The sequence below is a fragment of the Notolepis coatsorum genome (genome assembly GCF_963971535.1).
Source record: "Notolepis coatsorum genome assembly, chromosome: 3".
Classification (NCBI taxonomy): domain Eukaryota; kingdom Metazoa; phylum Chordata; class Actinopteri; order Aulopiformes; family Paralepididae; genus Notolepis; species Notolepis coatsorum.
The window spans coordinates 111,035,288-111,060,820 of NC_140167.1; the positions used below are offsets into that span (position 1 = coordinate 111,035,288).

General features: G+C 42.3%; 1 protein-coding gene and 1 long non-coding RNA gene across 2 annotated transcripts in view; one reads left to right on the forward strand and one right to left on the reverse strand.

The window, feature by feature from the left end:
• LOC311226187 (E3 ubiquitin-protein ligase SH3RF3-like) overlaps positions 1 to 25,533 on the forward strand; it is a gene marked incomplete at its 3' end in the record, with an annotated part of 637,874 nt that overhangs the window by 536,687 nt on the left and 75,654 nt on the right. The window contains exon 8 of the mRNA XM_084311562.1: positions 7,960 to 8,264. Within this exon, the coding sequence (XP_084167688.1) occupies positions 7,960 to 8,264 (305 nt within the window). The remainder of the gene's footprint in view (positions 1 to 7,959; positions 8,265 to 25,533) is intronic.
• On the reverse strand, positions 13,875 to 22,669 carry LOC311226190. The gene is made up of 3 exons (XR_014619530.1): positions 22,586 to 22,669; positions 22,200 to 22,257; positions 13,875 to 14,145 (listed from the first exon to the last, which is right to left on the reverse strand). It is a non-coding gene; the product is annotated as an uncharacterized lncRNA (long non-coding RNA).

The following is a 25,533-nucleotide window of genomic DNA, read 5'->3' on the forward strand; positions in this document are numbered from 1 at the left end:
CTGAAGCAACAATAGTATTTTAATGAGGCTATTATTATTATCATTATTATTTTGCAACAAGTTAGCCCTCTCATAAATAGCACATATAAATGAATAACTAACTTGAACTAACTTAATAGGATTGAAGTGATATTTGGCTTAAAAAATCGGTCGCCTGGCAAAAAAAATTAAAAAGAAAAGCCTGACGATGTGCATTGGGCCGCGGCTCTCTGACGCCTTATTTTCTGGGTCCCGGCCTGAAAAGTTTGGGAACCCCTGCAATAAACCATGCCTAGGGGTGGTCGTTAGACCCCCCTAGGCATCGTTTATTTTTCACAAATCACGACTGCAAGTGGTGTAATGCTTTTATACAACTGCCACATTCATCCAACCTTATTGCTATACAATAAACACACATTAATTGAAGATTTATTGAAAAAACCATCCGCCAGAAAAAGTAGTTCCCAAAAAAGAAAAAAAGAGAAGTTGCCTCCATGTGGAAGCAGCTCGGAAGTGCATTCAACTGTTCTCAGTAGGACATCCAACCAACTAACACATCCAACTGTCTTTCAACTAAGACATCCAACCAACTAACACATCCAACTGTCTTTCAACTAAGGCATCCAACCAACTAACACATCCAACTGTCTTTCAACTAAGGCATCCAACCAACTAACACATCCAACTGCCTTTCAACTAAGACATCCAACCAACTAACACATCCAACTTTTCTTTAGTTTTTAATTATGAAGTTAGTGGTTGTTATTGGAATGATTGATTGATTGATTGAAAATTGTATTACCAGATGCAGAATGGGTACAATACAGTAAGGCTCAATACACACAATTGTTAAGGGGATGCAGACCTACTTTCTATAGAACTTCATTCGTAGATGCTTGTTACGACCCTGGCTCATGGGTACGCAACCTATGTGTAATCAACACCAAAACCCTGTGCTCTAACTCAAAAATGCTACTAAACCAAGGAACTACTAATATAACTATAAGCTAATGTACTGGTAACCCCACGGACAAGGACTGTAAGAACCTGACAGCTCTTTCACTAGGCACAGACCGTGCATGTGTGTTTCTGGGTCTGCCTTTGAAGCTCCCTAGCAGGTAACCAATCAGCACTAATTGGCTAATTGGCAGCCCTCACCTGCCTGCCCTGGTGACACAGGAGTGACCAGGCCTCTAGTACATAACACCTCCCCCACCAAACTGGTTGCCCAAGAGGCAACCACTACACAACAACCCATAAACAAAACAAAAACAACTGTGACCCCTTAGCGATACCACAACAGCGATAACGGGTACCACAAACACCGGTACTACGATCGTGAGAGGGCGTCTGCTAGCACGTTGTCCCTCCCACGAATGTGGCGAATATCCAAGTTATATGCCTGGAGGAACAAACTCCATCGCATCAAACGATGATTCGAATTCACCATGCTGCGAAGAAAAACCAAAGGGTTATGGTCTGTATACACAACAAGGGGTAAACTGGAGGATCCCACGTAAACATCAAAATGGTTCAAGGCAAGAACCAAAGCGAGCGCCTCCTTCTCTATAGTAGAGTAGTGCAGTTGATGCCTGTCAAACTTTTTAGAAAAGTAGCACACTGGGTGCTCCACCTCTAATGCATCCTCTTGCAGGAGGACGGCTCCAGCACCGAGGTCACTAGCATCCACTGCCAACTTGAATGGCAGTTGAAAATCGGGAGCTGACAGAACGGGAGCGCTAATCAGAATACCCTTGATGCTCTCAAAAGACTGTTGACAAGTCTCAGTCCACACGAAAGGTACCTTAGGACTGAGCAGATTGGTCAAAGGGGCAACAACAGAAGCAAAGTTCCTACAGAAACTCCTATAGTACCATGCCATACCTAGGAAGCGCTTTAACTCCCGCCTGGTGATGGGAGCAGGGAAGCCCACTATAGCCTCCACCTTAGCTGTAATGGGGCACACATGCCCACGTCCAACCACCTTACCCAGGTAGGTAACCGTGGCCTGTCCAAATTCACATTTCGCAAGGTTAACTGTCAAGTTAGCATCACCCAACCGCTTGAACACTTCGGCCAGATGCTCCACATGTTGTGACCAAGAGGAACTGTGGATAACCAGGTCATCCAGATATGCCTCACAGAACGCTACCCCGCCCAGGACCTTGTTCACTAGCCGCTGAAACGTCGCTGGGGCATTTCGCATGCCAAAGGCCATCACTGTATACTGGCAGAAACTCTCTGGTGTGACAAAAGCGGATATCTCACGTGCTCGCGGAGTAAGCGGAACCTGCCAGTATCCCTTTAGCAAATCCAATTTACTTACAAAGGCTGCTGAACCCACCCGATCGATACAGTCGTCCATCCGAGGCAGAGGGTACGAGTCCGGCTTGGTTACTGCATTAACTTTACGGAAATCAGTACAGAACCGATGAGTGCAGTCTGGCTTATCAACAAGCAGGCAGGGGGAGCTCCACGCACTAGAACTGGGCTCCGCAATGCCATGTCTCACCATATAGTCTACTTCCTTACTCAAGATCCTTCGTTTTTCCGGATTCACCCTATAGGCATGTTGCTTAATTGGCCATGCACTACCAACATCAATGTCATGCTCGAGTACATTAGTACGACTAGGGACATCAGAAAACAAACGTGTATGCTGTCTAAGTAGGCGCACCACATCCGTACGCTCAGGAAGTGGTAAGTACGACAGGTGTGAGTCCAAGTCACCTAGTATCTGGGTGTTTGGCAACCGGCCCTGAGAAATCTCCTTCGACACAGAACAGTCGGCTACAATAGGAGATGCAGAAACTGTTAGAACAGCCACAGGCTTGACCCCTGACTGGTCAATCTGAGCCCTATCATTGTACGCCTTCAACATATTGACGTGACATAATCTACTCTTGCGCCTGCGGTCGGGAGTTTTAATCAAGTAGTCGACCTCACCAACTTTGCGCTCAATGGAGTATGGCCCACTGTATTTAGCCTGTAATGCAGACCCAAGAATAGGCGAGAGAACCAACACCTTGTCTCCCGGTGAGAACACCCTATGTCGGGCCCGCCTATCATACCACACCTTCATTTTTCCTTGGGCTACCTTTAGGTTCTCTTTCGCTAGTTCACATGCTCTACTAAGCTTAAGCCTGAAGTCACACACATAGTCCAACAAATTAGTAGAGGAAGGAGTCTGGTCAGCCAACCACTTTTCCTTCAGCAGTTTCAAAGGACCCCTCACTGTGTGGCCGAACACCAGCTCAGCCGGGCTGAATCCAAGAGACTCCTGGGTTACCTCCCTAGCAGCAGACAGAAGCAAAGGAATTCCATCATCCCAGTCTTTGTCGAACTCCGTACAATATGCCCGCAGCATTGTTTTGATAGTCTGGTGAAATTTCTCCAGCGCCCCCTGGGACTCTGGATGATAGGCAGAGGAAGGGCAATGCTGGATAGACAACTGCTGGAGGACCTGAGCAAAGAGACGGGACATGAAGTTAGACCCTTGATCTGATTGAATGACCTTTGGTAGACCAAAAGTCGAAAAAAAACCTAACCAGAGCTTTGGATATAGCTGGGGCTGTGATCTTGCGTAAAGGAATGGCTTCAGGAAAACGGGTCGCTGCACACATAATAGTCAAAAGGTACTGGTTCCCTGTCTTAGTTCGAGTGAGGGGACCAACACAGTCAATGAGGATCCGCTCAAAAGGTTCCCCAACGGCAGGGATAGGCTGCAGAGGAGCCTGAGGGATCTTCTGGTTTGGTTTACCAACCACCTGACACACATGGCACGAGCGACAATATTGTGCCACATCTGACTTCAAACCAGGCCAACAAAAATGTCTCAGCACACGGTCATAAGTCTTCCTGACCCCCATGTGACCAGCAAGATCATGATCATGTGCTAGATGCAGTATATCAGGACGATACACGGCTGGAACAACAATCTGAAACACACTGCCCCAGTCATCCAGACTGGACAGGTTAGGTGGTGTCCACTTTCTCATGAGCACGTCATTGCTAACAAAGTATCCTTGAGACGTATCTACCATTTCATCCTCTAAAACCGCCTCTTCAAAGAGGGACGACAAGGAGACATCCTTGTTTTGCTCTAGTACCAACTGCTCATGAGACGGAATCACCTTACCAAACCCCTCATCAGGGCCACTTTTCAACTCAACAAAGAACGTGTCACTAAGTGTCATATCACCATCTAAGTTAACAACCTCATGGGTGTCACATTTGACCTTTGACATTGTGCGTGTTACCGCACACACAGGAAACACTCCTGGATGCTTCTGCGCGAGCTCATCAGGAACCTCAGAAACTACAGGGACGGGAATTACAACTGGAGTAGCCAGCACTTTGCCACCGGCCAAATCGTTCCCTAGAATGAAGGACACCCCCTTTATGGGAATGTGAGAACACACTCCTATGACAACATTGCCTGATACTAAGGGAGAGTTTAGCGAGACCTCATGCAAAGGAGTATTCACAAAGCCTCCTCCAAAGCCCTGAACAATGGCACCGGAATGCAATGAAGAATCTTCCGAAAATGGCAAAATCCCATCCAGAATGAGAGACTGGAAAGCTCCTGTATCTCTCCATATTGTAATAGCCTGCCTTGATCCTAATTCACCAACCAGTGAAACAAATCCATCCATCCTAAATGTTGAGGAGCCCTCTAGCTCCCTGTCTGCACCTTTGATACTTCGCACCCCACCCTCTAATGTCGGCATAGGTGTCCTGTCTATGATTTCTACCAGAGCCACCGTTTTTACATTTTTCTGCTTAAGCACAGGGCATCCAGCAACGATATGACCAGGCTCCTTACAGTAAAAACAGATAACCCCCTCTGGGAATGCACTAGCAGAGCCACCTTGCCTAGGAGTCGAAGTAAACCGACCAGCAGACACGGGTGCCGGGAACCGGCTCCCCTGAGAAGGACGCCTACTACCCCTGGACTCCACACGGCCCTCCTCTACAAAGACAGATTTGTGTGTTAACACAAACTCATCAGCCAAGACAGCAGCGTCGGCTATCTTCGATACCTTATGCTCATTTAGATGTGTGGAAACGTTATCAGGAACACACCTCTTAAATTCCTCTAGGAGAACCAACTGTCTGAGCTGCTCCCTTGACTCTGCTTTTTGCGAGGTGCACCACCGGTCAAACAGGTTCTCCTTCTCTTTTCCAAATTCAACATAAGACTGCCCCTCCTGCCTACGATAACCTCTAAAACGCTGACGATAGGCCTCGGGGACCAACTCATAAGCCCTCAATATGGAAGCTTTAACCAGCTCATAATCAGCGCTTTGTTCAAGGGACAGAGCAGTGTAGGCTTCTTGTGCCCTACCAACCAAAACACATTGCAGCAGCAGTGTCCAGGCGGTATCAGGCCACTTCAATGTGGTTGCCACCCGTTCAAAAAGGGGAAAATATCTTTCCATGTCTTTCTCAAAGAATGGTGGCACCATCCTGATATTCCTGCCTACATCAAACCCGGAACGTGACTCTGGATGCAGAGAACCCGCCTGCAAGGCAGCATGCTTAAATGCAAGCTCCTTCATTGCACGATCGTGCTCTCTCTCCTCTCTCCTCTCCTCTTGTTGTAGCTGTTTTTCCTTAAGCTCCCGCTCTCTCTCATCTCTCCTCTCCTCTTGTTGTAGCTGTTTTTCCCTAAACTCACGCTCTTGTTGTATCTGCTTTTCCCTAAATGCCAACTCCCTAGGCCCCCAATCGATGGCAACACCTTCCGCCACGCCAGAGAGTTGTGGAGACACCTCAGACAAAAGAAGCTCATCCACCGTTGCCACAATCACCTGCTCCTCAATGAGTATAGCCCTCAAAGTCCCCAAGGCAGTCGTTTTTAACCGCTTCTCACTGGCAGTAAGCTCCACATTGTAGTGCACAGCAAGCTTCAGAAGCTGCTCTTTGGAAAACCTTCCCAACATCTCGTCAGAGGGGTTCTCAACAAAATCCTTAATGGTAGCCATCGTTACTGTACCAGTCACCACAAGCTACTCACTTTACCCTACAGTCACTAAGAACCACTAACAAACCACGAAGAACCACCAAAGAACCACTGAAAAACCACTAAGAATGCTAATGCCAATAATAACAACCATAAAGGGACGCGGTGGAAATGTGAGCTCTACGGAGCGCACCTTTCCAGGTTGCACAAACAAACAAAAAAAATTTAAAAAAAAACACCCACCCTAAATAGACGTGTCATACACGCAGGGTGTTAGGTGCTACCAGGTATGCTCACCAAACACTTAAACAAACAAAATAAATCCAACAAAATATTCCAAACAGGTGCGCCTTCTAACCTGATGTGACCACATATGCTTCTACGTCTAAACTGCAGAAAACCCCGGCCTACCACATGTCTACCCTAAGAAACACTAAATCAAGCCCTACCACACTACCTGTGTTTCCTGGCCGCCCTAACCTACCTACCCTTAAACTAATGCCCTGTAGACCTAACTTTCTTCAACCACACCTGCTACCAGTCAAAGATCATATACAATCATTTCATTGACCGCCCCAGGAGTACGCGGTGCACCGGACGCTAACCAACAACCAGAAAATAATATCCCTATCTACATGTGGTGTCTACTAAACTATATATTTTAACAGCATAAGTAGTCACATCAAATTACAAACAAATATGGCATACTCACCTGTTTGATGAAAATGGCTCAGCCCCCACGTTACACCATGTGTAACGAACACCACCCAAACCATAATATGATGACACCCCGTGCAACACAAAAAAAAATCACCAAACAAAGTGCTAGGGGTAAAAGATCCCGGACGAGCGCCCAATTGTTACGACCCTAGCTCATGGGTACGCAACCTATGTGTAATCAACACCAAAACCCTGTGCTCTAACTCAAAAATGCTACTAAACCAAGGAACTACTAATATAACTATAAGCTAATGTACTGGTAACCCCACGGACAAGGACTGTAAGAACCTGACAGCTCTTTCACTAGGCACAGACCGTGCATGTGTGTTTCTGGGTCTGCCTTTGAAGCTCCCCAGCAGGTAACCAATCAGCACTAATTGGCTAATTGGCAGCCCTCACCTGCCTGCCCTGGTGACACAGGAGTGACCAGGCCTCTAGTACATAACAATGCTTCTATTGAAAGTAGGTAAAAAAATAAAAAAAATAAAATGCAATTAATCAATCAATCAATTCGCGCGATTTTTATTTTGTTCTACAATGACTCATGACCCATCAATTACATCATCCAACATTGTTTAAGCAACTAAGACATTGTGTGTGTGTGTGTGTGTGTGTGTGTGTGTGTGTGTGTGTGTGTGTGTGTGTGTGTGTGTGTGTGTGTGTGTGTGTGTGTGTGTGTGTGTGTGTGTGTGTGTGTGTGTGTGTGTGTGTGTGTGTGTGTGTGTGTATGCGACCGAGTGAGTGTGTCTGGAAGCCAGACAGTGTGAGAGATTGAGCTCTGGCAAGGAAGGGGAAGAAAAAAATATTGCAAATTAATCAATCAATCAATCAATTTGCGCGATTTTTATTTTGTTCTACAATGACTCATGACCCATCAATTACATCATCCAACATTTTTTAAAGGACTAAGACATTTGCCGTGACAGAATCGCTTTATATTTAGTCGTTATGACGCTATCAACATATCCATTTGTTAAAGATTATTGTCCGCCATCTTGTTTTTCCGAAAAATAAGCACGGCGGAGTGATGTGATTCGGTTGTGGGCGGGTCCTGGGACCAGGAGCGTGGATTGTGACAGATACATACGTGTAAATGGACTGTTTCAGCCAATCAGAATCGAGAAATTTGCATGCCGTTGTATAATAACCCTTACATGACATGCTTGTGTGTGTGTGTGTGTGTGTGTGTGTGTGTGTGTGTGTGTGTGTGTGTGTGTGTGTGTGTGTGTGTGTGTGTGTGTGTGTGTGTGTGTGTGTGTGTGTGTGTGTGTGTGTGTGTGTGTGTCTGTCTCCAGTCCACAGTCCCCCCGCTGGCAGTCCGGAGCGCCCCACTGTGGCCGTCTCACCCCTGCGGCCCCAGAGCTCCTCCCCCTCGCGCTCCACTGGCCAATCTGGTCGACCACACTCCATGGTGTCGCCGGGGTCCTCCCTGGGGCCTTCGCCCCTCTCCTCCCCTGCCTCACGGCCCCTCCTCCCTCTCTCCTCACCCCTCTCCTCCTGCCTCACGCCTCCCAACGCCTCCGCAGCACTTCTCAACGGGGAGCTGCAGTCGCCCTCGCCGGGCCACTCCCACGGCCCCACCCTGGCGCCCAAAGAGAAGGTGAGGGCTCTATCAAACAATACAATGAATCTGCGGTGAACTGTGATGTACACTATATAGTAGTCATAGTAATAGTAGTAGTAGTAGTAGTAGTAGTAGTAGTAGTAGTAGTAGTAGTAGTAGTAGCAGTAGTAGTAGTAGTAGTAGTAGTAGTAGTAGTAGTAGTAGTAGTAGTAGTAGTAGTAGTAGAAGTAGTAGTAGTAGTAGTATAGTAGTAGTAGTATAGTAGTAGTAGTAGTAGTATAGTAGTAGTAGTAGTAGTAGTAGTAGTAGTAGTAGTAGTAGTAGTAGTAGTAGTAGTAGTAGTAGTAGTAGTAGTAGTAGTAGTAGTAGTAGTAGTAGTAGTAGTAGTAGTAGTAGTAGTAGTAGTAGTAGTAGTAGTAGTAGTAGTAGTAGTAGTAGTAGTATAGTAGTAGTAGTAGTAGTAGTAGTAGTAGTAGTAGTAGTAGTAGTAGTAGTAGTAGTAGTAGTAGTAGTAGTAGTAGTAGTAGTAGTAGTAGTAGTAGTAGTAGTAGTAGTAGTAGTAGTAGTAGTAGTAGTAGTAGTAGTAGTAGTAGTAGTAGTAGTAGTAGTAGTAGTAGTAGTAGTAGTAGTAGTAGTAGTAGTAGTAGTAGTAGTAGTAGTAGTATAGTAGTAGTAGTAGTATGGCAAGCCGTTTTAACATTTATTCCCATTTTCTAGCTAGCTGGGTACCTAGCTAGCTCAGTCACAAGGACAATTTTGCGAATGAACTAGCTGGGTACCCAACTAGCTCATTCGCAAAGATGACCTAGCTAGCTGGGTACCCAGCTAGTTCAATCACAAAGACACATTCGCGAATGAGCTAGCTCACTACCTAGGTTGCAGATATGTCTTTGCGAATGAGCTAGCTGGGTACCCAGCTAGCTAGGTTGTCCTTGCGAATCAACTAGCTGGGTAGCTAGCTAGCTCATTCGCAAGGACCATTTTGGGAATGAGCTAGTTGGTTAACCAGCTAGCTGATGGTGTTTGGGGGCGGAGGGTGTTTGGGGGTGGACCGGAGGGCTGTTTTGGGGCGGAGCAGAGGGTGTTTGGGGGTGGAGGGTGGTTCTGTCAGCTCATTGGTTGACAGAAATGACCAGGTTTGTAAACAAAAATGATATTTATTAACATAAAGGAAGCACAATATGGTAACTCAAAATGACCAGGTTTGTAAACAAAAATGATATTTATTAACATAAAGGAAGCACAATATGGTAACTCAAGGGTGAGCCAAGGCTTAATGTGTCACAGCAGCACAAACATTCCCCACATTTAACATTCACAAACACTGCATAACGTTAAATGAATGTTATGATGTTATGTTATTATGATGTTATGATGTTATGATGAATTGAAAATGGGGGACCCTGATGTAAACAAGACGAAAGTCTTTCTCTGGTCTGCATCCCCTTAACAATTGTATGTATTGAGCTGTACTGTACTGTACCCATTCTGCAATCTGTTAATAAACTTTTCAATCAATCAATCAATCAATCAATCAATCAATCAATCAATCAATCAATCAATCAAGTCATTGAAATGCAAATACCAGCATCTGCGTCATGTACCACGCCCCTAGACGTCCGCCCCCAGACGTTGCTACTCATCTCAGCTAGTTCATTCGCAGGTTGCGAATGAACTAGCTGGGTACCCAACTAGTTCATTCGCAGGTTGCGAATGAACTAGCTGGGTACCCAACTAGCTCATTCGCAAAGATGACCTAGCTAGCTGGGTACCCAGCTAGCTAATGTGTCTTTGCGAATGAACTAGCTGGGTACCTAGCTAGTTCATTCGCAAGGATCATTTTGCGAATGAACTAGCTGGGTACCCAACTAGTTCATTCGCAAAGATGACCTAGCTAGCTGGGTACCCAGCTAGTTCATTCGCAAGGATCATTTTGCGAATGAGCTAGTTGGGTACCCAACTAGTTCATTCGCAAAGATGACCTAGCTAGCTGGGTACCCAGCTAGTTCATTCGCAAGGATCATTTTGCGAATGAGCTAGTTGGGTACCCAACTAGCTCATTCGCAAAGATGACCTAGCTAGCTGGGTACCTAGCTAGCTCATTCGCAAAGACACATTTGCGAATGAGCTAGCTCACTACCTAGGTTGCAAATGTGTCAGCTAGCTGGGTACCCAGCTAGCTAGGTAGCACGTGTCTTAGCTAGTTAACTAGCCGGCTTTGTCCCATAGGCTTTACACCAAATTTTGCCTCAGCTAGTAGCTAGCTCATTCGCAAAATGGTCCTTGCGAATGAGCTAGCTGGGTACCCAGCTAGCTGACACATTAGCTAGCTGGGTACCCAGCTAGCTCATTCGCAAGGACCATTTTGCGAATGAACTAGCTGGGTACCCAACTAGTTCATTCGCAAAGATGACCTAGCTAGCTGGGTACCCAGCTAGTTCATTCGCAAGGATCATTTTGCGAATGAACTAGCTGGGTACCCAACTAGTTCATTCGCAAAGATGACCTAGCTAGCTGGGTACCCAGCTAGTTCATTCGCAAGGATCATTTTGCGAATGAACTAGCTGGGTACCCAACTAGTTCATTCGCAAAGATGACCTAGCTAGCTGGGTACCCAGCTAGTTCATTCGCAAGGATCATTTTGCGAATGAACTAGCTGGGTACCCAACTAGTTCATTCGCAAAGATGACCTAGCTAGCTGGGTACCCAGCTAGTTCATTCGCAAGGATCATTTTGCGAATGAGCTAGTTGGGTACCCAGCTAGTTCATTCGCAACCTGCGAATGAACTAGTTGGGTACCCAGCTAGTTCATTCGCAACCTGCGAATGAACTAGCTGGGATGAGTAGCAACGTCTGGGGGCGGACGTCTAGGGGCGTGGTACATGACGCAGATGCTGGTATTTGCATTTCAATGACAGAGCGCATTTGATTGGGTCATTCTGAAGTCTGGGGGCGGGGCGGACAGCGGCCGTGGTTCAAGTTTGCAGTTCCGTTCAAATATAGTTGCGTCTCAAGATTCAACGTTACAGTAGTATAGTAGAGAAATGGCTGAAGTTGTTAGAATGTATGGCAATCTGTCTGACAAGGATATGCGAGATTTGTTGATAGAAAACGGAGAATTGAAAATGATTTGAGAGAATATACTTTATTAATCACCAAATGGGGAAATTGATTGCCACCAGACGTATGTAACATACAACACAAACAAAAAAAATATTATAATAGAATACGGCAAAGTGCTTCCAGACAACACATATGGATTAAAGAAATTAAATAACACACTATATATATTCTCAATGGCTTTCTTGCAGGGATGTACAGAAGATTCATTTGAGATGGCAGCGATCTGCCGATACTGTAGAATATTAATACAATAACTAACTACTACACAATTAGTATGTACGTTTATTATCTTTGTATTGCATGTTCTTTGCATGTTTTGTGTTCACATCAACCTGCAAAGGGACTAGATGGAAACCGTTTATACAGTAACCATCCACTTAACGTTTTATATTCACTAGGGATGCTCGATATTGGCTTTTTTACCGATACCGATATTCCGATATTGTCCAACTCTTAATTTCGATACCGATATCAACCGATACCGATATATGCAGGGTTTCCCCCCAAAAAAACTGAATAATTTCAGGTAATTAATAATTTCACTGGATGCATTCAAAAGGCTTTCTAAATGTAAGCATTATCTGTGCAAAATATGATAATTAAAAAAGTAAAAATTAACATTACATATCTCTTGTTGTTGAATTAAACCAACATGCATACTTTTGACAATAAATCAAATAAGAATTGGTTCTTACTTGCTTGCCTGGGTAAATAAAGGTTAAATAAATGTAAAAAAAAAAAAAAAAAAAAAAAAAAAAATTACCGATACCGATATTTTCCGATATCACATTTTACTGCCGATATCGGCCGATAATATCGGACATCCCTAATATTCACCATAGTGACTTACCGTTTTTAATAATACAGTAACCAGGTTACCATCCAGTGACTTACTACTTTATACAGTAACCACCCAAGTGTGTTAAAGTTTGTAGATGGAAATGAGTTTATAGCTACAATCTGGCATGTTTACATATAAATGTTTATTAAATAAATAAATTTAGTTGAATTTACAGATTAGTGTGATTGAGGTCTGCTCCACAAGCAGAACTGGACTGGAATCAAGAGTATTAATTTATATTTACAGCATATATAACCATAATAATTCTATATACCTACTTATACACCTGCATATAACCCATATAACTATGTATGATAGCAGTGTACAGTGGGGGAAATAATTATTGAACACATCAACATTTTGTTCAGTAAATGTATTTCCAATGAGCGTATTCAAGCGAAATTTGCACCAGACTTTTGTATTTGAATAAAAAATTTACACATGGTCCAAAGATGTTTATTAAAACATAACAAACAAACATTATGCCACATCAATGTGGAACGCCCTACCCACAGCTGTAAAGGAATGTGAATCACTACCCACTTTCAAAACCACTCTCAAGGAGAACCTACTGGAGGCGGCAATTCGAAACTGGCCTCTGTAAATGTCCTAATAGTCCAGTCATTATGAAAAAACCTAGGACAAATTGCAACAGTAGCAAACTCAACTGATTTTGTATCCTCATTATGTCCTTAGTGAGGGAAAAAAACTCCCAAGGAATCCCATCATGGGAAAGTTTTGAAAACGACCTATATATGTTCATATCGATTATAACAGTGGTGAAAATTTTACTTTTAGATATCACTATAAAAACTCACAAGCTGATTACACACACAAAGACAAGAAAAAAAGTCAATCACAACTTCATTGAATTATTCTGTTTACTCATGCAAATCACACATTATCTTATTTGATATGCACCAATTAGCATACACGCTAGAACTAATCAAAACATTTGATAAAGAAATTTTTTTCTTCTTGGAATATTAGTAGATAGGCTCTGTGGAGCTCAGTCCACGAGGATGGGGCTCAAGGGTTTATGTCCGTGGGGATAGGTCCATGGAGATGGGGGTTTTTATAATAGGCGGAAACTACATATTTGTACAGCATGCAAAACACTACATGATTCTTGCACAAAACTACATGGGCTTAACATAAATTTGGTATGTCTGTATAGGGGAGGCTTGTAGGTACCCATGTAACCCATTTCATTAACATATATTGAGGTAGAAGGCCAAGGGACCATTTGAAAAATGGTGATGGCCATATTTCCCTCCCCAAAAACAATCATCTTAACTTTGAATAATTAGGTATGTAGCCCCCTTTCCAATGAGGTAACATGACATGGTTGGTCTCATTGGAAACCCGAGGTTGTCTAGAATCAAATGGTATCTTTACTTTTGAGCTACCTCAAAATTTGAACGCGTCACAATCTCTGAAAGACAGTGTCGTCAGTGATCCTGCCAGCAATCAAGTACATTGAAAAAAAACACATTTCCCATGATGGGATTCCTTGGGACTTTTTTTCTCTCACTAAAGACATATTGAGGGAGTTTGCTAATGTTGCAATTTGTCCTAGGTTTAGCCTAATTCTGGCCTATAATGACTGGACTATAACCCAACCCCCTCCAATGAACAGTTACCCCCCCCCCCCGCCCCACCTACTCAACCCCCACCTCCTCCAATGTACAGTTTCTTCCCCCTCAAATGTATATACTCTCCAATGTATATAATGTCATGTGGGGGGCATGTATCGCAGTTCTATGGCCCTCTTCTCCAATTCTGCTTCAACCATTTTTAGTTCCACCATCTTTTCTCTGGCGCTTCCTGAGGGTGTTGGATTTTGTGATGAGCTGGGCCAGGACCAGGACCCAGCCTTCCCGTAGGCGAGGAAGCCGTTATCTCTTGCTTCAACAGACAGAAAGTCCCCAAACTGTTGAGTAATCACATCACCTGAGACAAACAGAAATACATAATTTAGGTGCATCAGTCAGATACTTTTCATATCAAGAAGCACATTTTCATATCAAGAAACACATTTTATGATAATAAAATGTGCTGAAAACCCCCAGCCCTGCACAATGGTGCGGCCCCTGTTGAGGTCCCTGCTGCGATTGAAGATTTATATGACTCATTTAATTTATTAGGACAATGTTGTCTACTAACTTGGCCAGTGAGTCATCTAGTCTTTATATATGTCTATGGAGGAGACAGTGGCAACATTGTGCTCAGTACTCAGTGAATATGCTCATCGCCCCACAGTGCAGCTCAGGCTGTGTGCTGATTTCCCCGGAACATGTCTATGGGCTGGTGGGACAGCAGGCAGAACCAGGACTCGGTCAGAACCAACAGGTCCTCCGTCTGCTGCTCTGGCTTAAACACAGTACGGCACAGTTTACTACAGGCACTTAAGCATTCTTACTCTCACAACAATAATAAATATATTAAATATTAAATTGAATACGAGTTTTCAGACAAATAAGCAGGATTTCACATTTGATTATAGGACCATGTCTTACCCAAGGTACACAACAAACAAACTAGGCTCATATTGTTTAACGCTTCATCTCCCCTTTAAGGCCAAAACATGTAAAAAAAATAATAATAATTTTTTATATCGGCCCAATCTTGATATCGGACCGATACCGATGTGTAAAGAAACGGCCATATCGGCCGATATTATATCAGCGGCCGATATATCTTGCATCACTACATGTGCCCAAAACACTGAGCTCAGGCCTTCTCGTGTCGCTGCGCCCCAAGCCACCACGACACGCACACACACCTGTAGAGACATCAGTTGTGAGATGGACAGGTTCGAAACTCAATTCTAAGAAATAAATCAACAGTTCTGGCTTTCCAGATTAATTTATAGATGAGGGAAAGTCAGTAAGTAAGAAAAATGAGGTGGCAGAAAGATTCAACAGATTCTTTGTTAATGTAAACTGGCAGAGGAGATAACCCCGCCACAAGGGGGAGGTGTTTCTAATTATTTTATATAACGAAACACAAGTACCATCTTCTTGAGAAAAACGGATAAAAATGAAATTATGGATACTGTGAACAAACTCAACTGGAAACCTCATATCAAATATGTCAGGACTAAATTGGCACGGAGTGTTGGTGTTTTATGCAAGATAAGGCACATTCTAAACCAAAAAACACTGTATACACTAGGGGTGGACGGTATAAACGGTATACGGTATAAACGGTATTAATTTGCTCTACGGTATGGATTTTGACTATACCGTTTAACCGGTAGAGCAGCTCTAAAATAGCAATGACGTCATGTAACCACAGCGCGACTATTTCAATCGCATTTGCCCCTAAAAATAGATAGAATTAGTCATAGATAATAGATATGTGCAAACTGGAAAAAGTTATTTAGGAGGCTTCGCGCAGTGGGCGTGTCAACACGCAATTGTCATTTCATAATAAACACATATCACCGCGGCGCACAGCAAGTTTCAATTTCAGTTCCTGGCATTTTTAACCAGTGGAGAAAGGTAAGATATTTCCCTATCGTTTTTCTTATATGAATTATTCTACGTTAATAAAACATACCTGGTGATCAACTACAGTTTGCTGTAAACATTACGATATGTGTGTAGTGTTATGATAACGACGGCAGCAGCGGGAGCCGGGAGGAAGGCGTGCAGCAGTGGATTTGCGAATAGCATGCAGCTGCAGAGCCGCAGAGCCAGTGGCTCTTTCAGGTCTGGTCACAGGCCCGTCAAACAGCGCCCCCCCACCCTTGCGCCGTTCTGACCCCCATCGTCTCTAAGCATTTTGTGTGTCAATTTGTTGACACATGTGTCAATTTGTTGACACATGTGTCAATTTGTTGACACAATTGTCAATTCTTAAAGCTGAGGATGAGTGGCACCTTTGTCTCAATTCTTATTCAATTCAATTCGCTCTGCGGCTCTGCAGCTACATATGCTTCTAGCAAAATCCAGCCCCGCTGTTTGCAATGGGAGCAGGAGTCTCGACTCGGGACTTATTTTATTTGGAATATAATGACTTTATATGCAAAAGTAGCCTAGTTTTAAGTTAAAATATTATAAATCTACATGCCTTGAGGATGTCATTCTTTATATAGCCTGCCTATCAGGCAAAAAAAATTATTCTAACAGAAACACTGATACCGTGATATATACCGTTACCGTCTATGCTTCAAATTATACCGTGATATAAATTTTAGACCATACCGTCCACCCCTAGTATACACTGTACTGTACACTCTTCCTATGGTATATGACTATATGAGCTACTGTGCGGAGGTGTGGGGTAATACCTACAAAAGCACTCTACAGCCAATATGCACCATGCAAAAAAAGCAATAAGAATAATCAACAATGTAGGATATTATGAACACACTAATAACTTATTTATAAAGCTACAAGCATTGAAATGTATGGATCTAGTGGATTTAAAAACTGCCCTCATTGTATACAAAGCCAGATACAAACTAATCCCAGGCAACATTCAAAAATGGTTCAGAGACAGGGAAGGAGAATATAACTTAAGAGGGAGAGGGAATCTTAAACAACAAATGGTACACACTACGCTGAAAAGCATGTGCATATCGGTGTGTGGAGTGAAGTTGTGGAATAATTTACCTGAATACATCAAACTGAGTAAACATGTAGCACAATTTAAAAAGCAGCTAAAAAAAACACACATTAGAGAAATACAGAAATGAGTAATGAGGATAAACAAAGTTATGTTATATTGTGTTATGTAGTGCTGTACTATATTCACTGCTGTCAAGTGAATCAATTTTATTTGATTTTTCTCTTTTAAATACCGGTATAAGTAAAAGTATATTCTATATTGTAATATACTAAATTAGGGCTGGGCGATATAACGATAACGATAAATATCGCGATATATTTTAATAATCGATATCGAATATCGAAATAAAAAAAAATCGAAAAATCTTTTTTTTCCTTTTTTACCTGCAACAGGGCAGTTTTAAAACCAGAGACAGTGGACAGACTTGTCTTTCTTGCCTGCAACTTAAAGTAATGGCTTTGCTTGTCCAAATGACAATACTGACCAAATTCAGATTTATTTCTCTCTTGTCCATTTATTTTGTTTGCTTTCTAATTTAAAATACATTTTGAAACCATCTGTACACAGTAGGCTATGTGTGCTAGCAGAACTAGACTCCAGTCACGAGTCACAGTGCGGTGGTTTGTCCACCAAAAAAGCGCCAAAAGATAGAAAATAAACTAGCAGAGCCAGAACTGTTCAACTCCTCTGGAGCCACAGCCAGCAGAGAAGCCGGTTTACTTTAGCTTTTAAACCAGCTGCAGCCTGAGAACTGGAGTGTGAGGGGATGTAACACTGAAGATGGCGGCAATGACAAAGAATTTCTGCAAAATAAACAAACATCTGTTGTTAAAAAAAAAAAAAGGATTCGATAATAACAATTCGATAATTATCGATATCGAGAAATAAAATAAAATTATCATATCGTTATCGCGATATGATTTTTTTCCATATCGCCCAGCCCTATACTAAATTATGTTATATCTAGTCAAATTAATGGAAGAACAAACATAAATGTAAGGGGGTAGGGATCAATAAGCTTAGCTTCCCTCTACTCCTTTTTTGGACATGTCTGCTAACCAAACACATTGCTCTTGACCTTTTGTTTATAATTCCATGTAATAAAAACGGAGCTCAACGCATGCATTTTGTAGATCATTGGCTAAATGATTATCCAGTTTGACTATCGTCTACTACGAGCCACCGTACCTGTAGTACTACTGCTTACAAACTGCCTCGCTACTGTGAACCTGCTCTTGTCGTCACGTCACAACTAGATGTTAAATAAACTAGTCTAGATGGAAATAGGGGTCCACGCGCACCCCCCGGAACTTTTTATGCCACCTGATTTTTCTTAATCCTTAAAGTGTCTACTTTCAGAATCTGCCAGGTGCCAAGCTGAAATAATGTCCGAAAGGCTCCATTTTTAACCCTTTATTGCACCTAACCCAAAACCGAAACATTAAAATGTGATGTAGCAAGAGGCATAACCTTTGAAGTAAACAACATGGAGACAAATTAATACATTTGTCCATACAATTCTGACCGTAGGAATTCAATGGGATGGTTATTTTTGACATGACAACATTTTGACTGTATTTCTGGACAAAAAATACAATACAATACGCATAGAGTGAATATTTGGTGACAATAATTTTTTTTTTCAATCCTCCAAGTGTTTATTTTGAGATTATATCGGGTACCAAGCTGAAATAATGTCTCAAAGGCTAGTTTGAACCCTTTATAGCACCTAACCCAAATTTTTTAAAATGAAAATATAATGTAGAAGAGGCATAACTTTTGAGGTAGACGACTTACAGAGCGAAAATACATTTTCCCACACAATTTTGATCCTAGGAATTCAAGGGGATGGTTATTGTTGACATTTGACAACATTTTGACTGTATTTCTGGACAAAAACAGCAAGAAATGACCAAACGTGTGTATGACCAACTACCTTTTCATTTTTTAAAGCACATAGTGAATATTCTAGAGTTGAACCTTATATACAGCTCAAGCATTACTGTAGATGAAGCAGTTAAATGTGCGTACAAACTTGGAACATCTGATTAACTACAAGAAGCAGCACTCACCCTCAATTCTCACATTATAAAGGCATTCAAAGAGTCAAAGGAGCTACCATGGCCCCCAACTGCACACAAGCTGGATGCTGTGAAAATGGATGAACTGCTCCCAGAGCATCTTGTACCATTTCTGAGCTCAGTGGTGACTGGGACACTTGATGAAGAAAAGTGTGAGAAGACGCAGAGGCTGGTCTATTCGATTACACAAGATGTGTGTCGAGTAGGGCTGCACGATTAATCGATTTTTTATCGAAATCGCAATTTGTAATGATGCAATTATCAAATCGCCTGCAATTAATTTTTTTTTAAATAAATAAGATTTTAACCAGGAAGTCCCATTGAGAGACAAGATCTCCTTTGCAAGGGAGACCTGGCCAAGATGACAGCAATAACATTTGCAATACATCACACAGCAATAAAAATGTGCGATACATCACACAAGAACATAATAAATGTGCATGTATACAATATACAATACATCACATGTAAACACAAAAACAAAGCAGAATAGTCTACATGATAGTAAAAGTGTATAATACAGGGTAATACAGTAATTTTGCAGTTGGGACCCGACTACAGAAAGCAGCAACATTCTTCTTGTAGGAAGTTATGTAATACAGATTTAAATTCACCAAGAGAGACTGGGGTGTAAGTGGATAATGGTCCTGTAGCCCATTCCATGCCCAAGGTGCGAAGCTTGAGAAAGCTGTTCCTAGCTAACCCTGCTCAAGTCAGAGAAAACATCTGAGCCGAGTAAGGAAAGGGTGGGGGGGGGGGGGGTGGGGGCATCTCTCTCTACTGGTTCAATTAATGTAGAAAAACGTTGCACTATAAAAACGAACTGGATAGTTGATAATAAACATTTAACTTCATTAGCTGAAGTATTCTAAAATAATTTAAGCAATTCTCCTTTTCTGTGTGTGTGTGCACGTGTCTCATATCTCATTTGATAGTATTTACTGAGGATTGCCAGATAATGTTGATATTTAAACACAAAAAAAATTATAATACAAAATATACATGATCATGCAACATAAAAAAAATTGTTGTAGGAACAGTTTGGGAGAGGGAGGTAAGGGGTTTTAGATTGTGTGTTGTGAAGTTTACTTCAGAGAGGGAGAGTAAAGTACAGGGAAAAAAAGGTACCGTTGGGTACCGTACCGGTATCGATTCCCAGGTAAAAAGAAAAATGTTCAGACTCTGTGTCCCGAACAGACCCACCGCGTAGGCCAGATGCAAGCCGCATTTTACAATAAACCTCTGTGGGGCTGCTTAAAAAAAATTATAATCGCAATCGCAATATCTGTCCAAAAAATCGCAATTAGATTATTTCCCAAAATCGTGCAGCCCTAGTGTCGAGCAGCAACTAACAGCAAGTGAAGTGAAACTCCAAAAGCACATCCTCCTGTGTGCCACACTCTACCTCTATCGAAGCAAACAGGTGAGTGATCAACTAACTTATTGCTTATGAGGTCCTACATTGTCATTGCTCAACTATGCTTCATACAGGTATTTGATATTGATACAAAAAAACATTTGTTTATCTTATTCTTTACAGCTCACAACCATCCTTTCACGACTAGGACACTCGGAGACATACGACTTCAGTATGGAACTTGAGACAGCCATGGCCAATGCTTTTGATGAGATGTCCACCAACATGACCCCTGAAATCACCACTGACGAGGGAAACAATGTTTTTCACAGCGAGTGGGACAACCTGAACAGAATCACCACCAACGTTCATGGTTCAAATGTGGTAAACAGCGCCGGGGGAATCATGATTCAAGAAGTGAAGGAGAGCCATGTGAGCACCAAGAAAAGGACCCTTCCTCTCTATGACAGGTCATCCAAGATGAGAAGCCTTAAGATCACGCCTCCCGAGACGCTGCCAGAGCTGGCATTCAAAAGAGTTGGCCCCAAATTCCCCAAGAATGCCAACTTTACCCCTGCTGCTGAGGAATTACTGGGCCCCGACTACTGTAGCACACTGCTGGGATTCTACGACTTTACTGGGGAGGACTGTATCAGCGCTTTTAAAGGCAAATGCAAGGTGAATCCCCTGAAGAAGCTGGAAAAGACTCGTAAACTCCACAAAGCTTTCAGGCAGCTTGGTGCAGACTGGATGGTCACTGATGAGCTTCAAGAGGAGATGGAGAGCTTCACATGCATTATGTATGGCCAAGCACGGATGACATCAGTTGACACAGTACGGGTGAAAATGATGAGAAAGATGGTCGGCGCTGACAAAGTCCTGGACTCCAAGTCAAAAGTAGACCTGGAACGCCTGCCAAGGTCCGTCTCATTCCACATGTCCAGCGAGCCTTCTATAAGAGAGCAGACAAGGCAATAATCAAGAGCCCAAAACCACATGATCAAGGCATGGGCTGGGAGAAGACAGGAGAAGAGGAGGTGTTGGAACCGGTCTGGGCAATTGGACCCATCCTCCCTCCTTCTCTTGTTGAGGTACTGGCTCAGAGAGCAGAGTCAGAAGAGCATGCAGCCCTTGACAAGGTGACCGATTACGCCAACAATAACTTTGTCTGTGGGTAAAGTGGATGGAGAGTACGAGCATGAGGATGAAGAGCTGGAGATGGAAGAAATTGAATTAGAAGATCTCTTCAGTGACGATGAGGATGAGTAGTTTAGGTCAGCAAGTTGGTAGTGACATGAAAAGGTAAATGTATTGGTTGTCTACTTCAAAAGTTATGACTCTTCTACATTATATTTTCATTTTTAGATTTTTGGGTTAGGTGCTATAAAGGGTTAAAACTAGCCTTTGGGACATTATTTGAGCTTGGTACCCAATATAATTTCCAAATAAACAGTTGGAGGATTGAAAAAAAAACTGATTGTCAACAAATATTCACTATGCGTTTGAAAAATAAAAATGTAGTTGGTTAGACACGCATTTCTTGCATTTGTTTGCTGTTTTTGTCCAGAAATACAGTCAAAATGTTGTAAAATGTCAAAAAAATAACCATTCCATTGAATTCCTAGGGTCAGAATTGTATGGGAAAATGCATTCATTTGTCTCTGTATGTTGTTTACTTCAAAGATTATGCCTCTTGAGTCTTGCTACATCAAATTTTAATGTTTCGGTTTTGTGTTAGGTGCAATAAAGGGTTAAAAATTGAGCCTTTCGGACATTATTTCAGCTTGGCACCTGGCAGATTCTGAAAGTAGACACTTTAAGGATTAAGAAAAATCAGGTGGCATAAACATTTCCGGGGGGTGCGCGTGGACCCCTATTTCCATCTAGACTAAACCCACGGTTTGATAAACCCAAGTGTGTTCATTGACCCACACGCAACTGAGGTACATATTAACAGTTTACACATTTGATGGTAGAAATCAGTTTGTTACCCTCATACCAAGATGGCGGCGGTCTCGTGACGTCAGAGTGTCTTCGATTTCAAATAAACTTGAGTAAAAGATAAAAGCATAGCAGATAGACAGTGAGATTTGAGATAGATAGATAGGAGGACACAATGTATTAATGTAACAGCTAATACAATTTAAACTTTGCAAACTCCCATACATGTAACGTTATTATGATAGATAAGCTGTAGCTGTAGCAGAAAACACGAGACTGAGTCGAGTCACCTAAATCAAAATGTTGAAACAGTGCCAAGCCAACACGAACTCAAAAACACTTTAACCTATTGGTAAACAAACGTATTGTTGAAAATATACACTATGACTGCTGTTGTGACATGTTTAAGATCGTATTGACTAGTTTACACACTCACCTTCAAAGTTTCAAACCGCGGCGCTAACGTTAACTTGTTGATCTTAGCTCTGTAAATCGGGATCTTCTTCTCTGCTCCTATTTCCTAAATGTTGTAACAGCGCCACCACAAACTCGCAACAGCGCCACTTGTGGCCAAAAATATGACGATAGACAGACAATTGTTAAGCTGCATACAGTTGAGCGGTGATAGAATGTGATTGGACAAATGGGATTTAGGGGAGGGGGAGGTGACGCAATTCATTAGTCTTTGGGGGAGGGGTGCTTTTAGAAGTGTCTGTCTTTTAGAATTCACAGTTCAAGTGACTACAAACTTTGATTGATTGATTGAACATTTTATTAACAGATTGCAGAATGGGTACAGTACAGTACAGCTCAATACACAATTGTTAAGGGGATGCAGACCAGAGAAAGACGTTTGTCTTGTTTCCATCAGGGTCCCCCATTTTCAATTCATATAGACATTTATGACATACACAACATACATGACATTTATGGCATAGGGACATATAGGTATTTAGTACTGATACATTTGTGACATAAACGGTATTCAAATATACAGTACTGTTACCCCTAGATCCTGACAGAGTATATATGATGGGGAGGGGACTGTACATTAGGAGGGGGTGGGTGGGTGGGAGAGAAATACATACGGCGGGGAGGGAATATATACATGCGGTGGGGAGGAGACTGTCTATTAGGAGGTAGTGGGGGTTTTGGGCATTTACGGATTTTGCCTAGTTCCGTGCTGAGGGTTTTTTCAACCTGCAACTTGTTCTTGTCAGAGACCAGCAGGGCTGAGTCGTCCGCAAACAGGAACAAGTTGCAGTCACAGGCTGACGACATGTCATTTGCATAAATTAGGAAGAGTAGCGGTCCTAGTATGCTTCCTTGTGGAACACCACAGCTCACTGTGAGGGGGGGGGGGTAGAGTACCGTTTACCTCTACCATCTGTTCTCTCCCCTCCAGGTAGGATTGCATCCAGCTCACTGATAGACTATCAAAACCAATTGCTTTTAGCTTGTCAATCAGAATGGTGTGATTGACAGTGTCGAAGGCCTTTTGTAGGTCCAGCATGACCATGCCGCAGTATTTGCCCGCGTCCACCTCTTGCTTGATGTGGTCGTTCAAATAGAGAAGGCATGTGTCAGTGGAGTGGGATGTTCTGAAGCCAGATTGGAATTCGTAGATTAGATTTTTATCCGCGAGGTACTTTTCGACCTGTTCGTATACAATTTTTTCCATGACTTTCGAGATGGATGTAAGGATAGAAACAGGGCGGTAGTTGCCTGGGTCTAATTTGCTGCCCTTTTTGTGCAGGGGTGTTACTCTCGCAATTTTGAAGTCCTTGGGGACGTGTCCCTGTTTTATGGAGAGGTTTATTATGTGTGTGATGACTGGGGTGATGGCGGCTGCTGAGTCTCTGAGGAATTTGGAGGGGATGTTGTCATGGCCAGTGGCCTTGTTCGGTTGGAGGGCGCTCAGTTTTTTGAGTACCTCATCTGTATAGTTACCATTTCCAGTTTGAAATCGTCTTTGTGGACGCCTAGGTTCTTGTAGTATGCTACTATGTGTTCTACCCCATACTGCCCTGAGTGGGAGGGTAGTTTGTTTATCAGTGTTGTGGCTATGTTTGTGAAGAAAGTGTTTAAGTAATTGGCTACATCCAGTTTGTCTGTGATGAGCGTGTTGTCCGTCTTTATGTTTATGTTTGAGAACCTGATTTTAAGTTTTTTACTGCAGCCTAGTTGATTATTGAGTAATTTAAAAAGTTCATGTGGTTTATTTTTGTTTTCCTCAGTTTTGTCATTGATGATTTTTTTTTGCAGTTTTTATCATGGAGCTTACGTCATTTCTTAGTCTGTTTCTTTCTAGTTTGAGTTCAGTCACATGGGCTTGGAGTTCACTGCTTGTGCTTTTGGTAAGCTTTGACTGACTTTTACTTTTACGGTCAGTATTTCAGTGTGCATCCACGGCTCAGCGCAATTTTTTACCCTGGTGGTTCTTAGGGGGGCCATGTTGTTTAGTATTGTTGAGAATTTGGTTTTGAAGCCAAGCCATGTTTCTTCAACCAGTGTACCATTGAGCTCATCTGACCAGTCCAGGCTCTCCAGTTCAAGGTTAAAGGCCTCGCTAGAGTAGGTTTTGAGGTCTCTAGATGTGACTGTTTTGTGACAGCCAGCCTTTTGTTTTAGCTTTTTGCGGGTACAGAATATCATGGCGTTCTATCGCCATGCTCTAAGACAAACTCTAACCGAAAACCAACTTCGAAAGAGTGCCTAAGCAGCAAAAAAAAAAAAGAGAGTGACTGATAGTGCCATCTAGTGGTAAGGTAAAAGTACTGTATTACAACACTCTCACTTAATTTTACAATGGCATTCAAGTCCCTTTAAATAATATTACAACACTCCCACTTAATTTTACAATGGCATTAAGTGCCTTTAAATAATATTACAGCGCCATGCTCTCCTTCATAAAAAGAAACGTCAAGAAAAAATATATTTTAAACAGCAAAAAAAAAAAAAACTTTTTACAATGCTTTTACTGGAACTCTTTTTCACATTATTTCAGACTTGCTTTGACTAGGCAGCGTTCGGCGTTCACCTGTCAAGCACAAATAACCACTCTATTTTACATGTGAATTACCAAAGTGCCACTTAACCCTTTCACTGCCACACGACAGAAGGTTAACCCAAATTAAACAATTACATTTTTTTTGTATATATATATTGAACAATTAACAATATTCCTGTGAATGCATGAGTACACTGAATGAATACTGAGAGTATTACTGGCATAATAGATCATGTAAATAGAATTCTTACAATTTCTGGATTAATAAACCATCCTCTGACAAGCATGTTCTTGAATAATTTGTGTGTTTTTGAAACTCAATGCCTCTTATCACCTCTGTGGGGGGTGAGTGGGCTAATAATTCACAAATTATA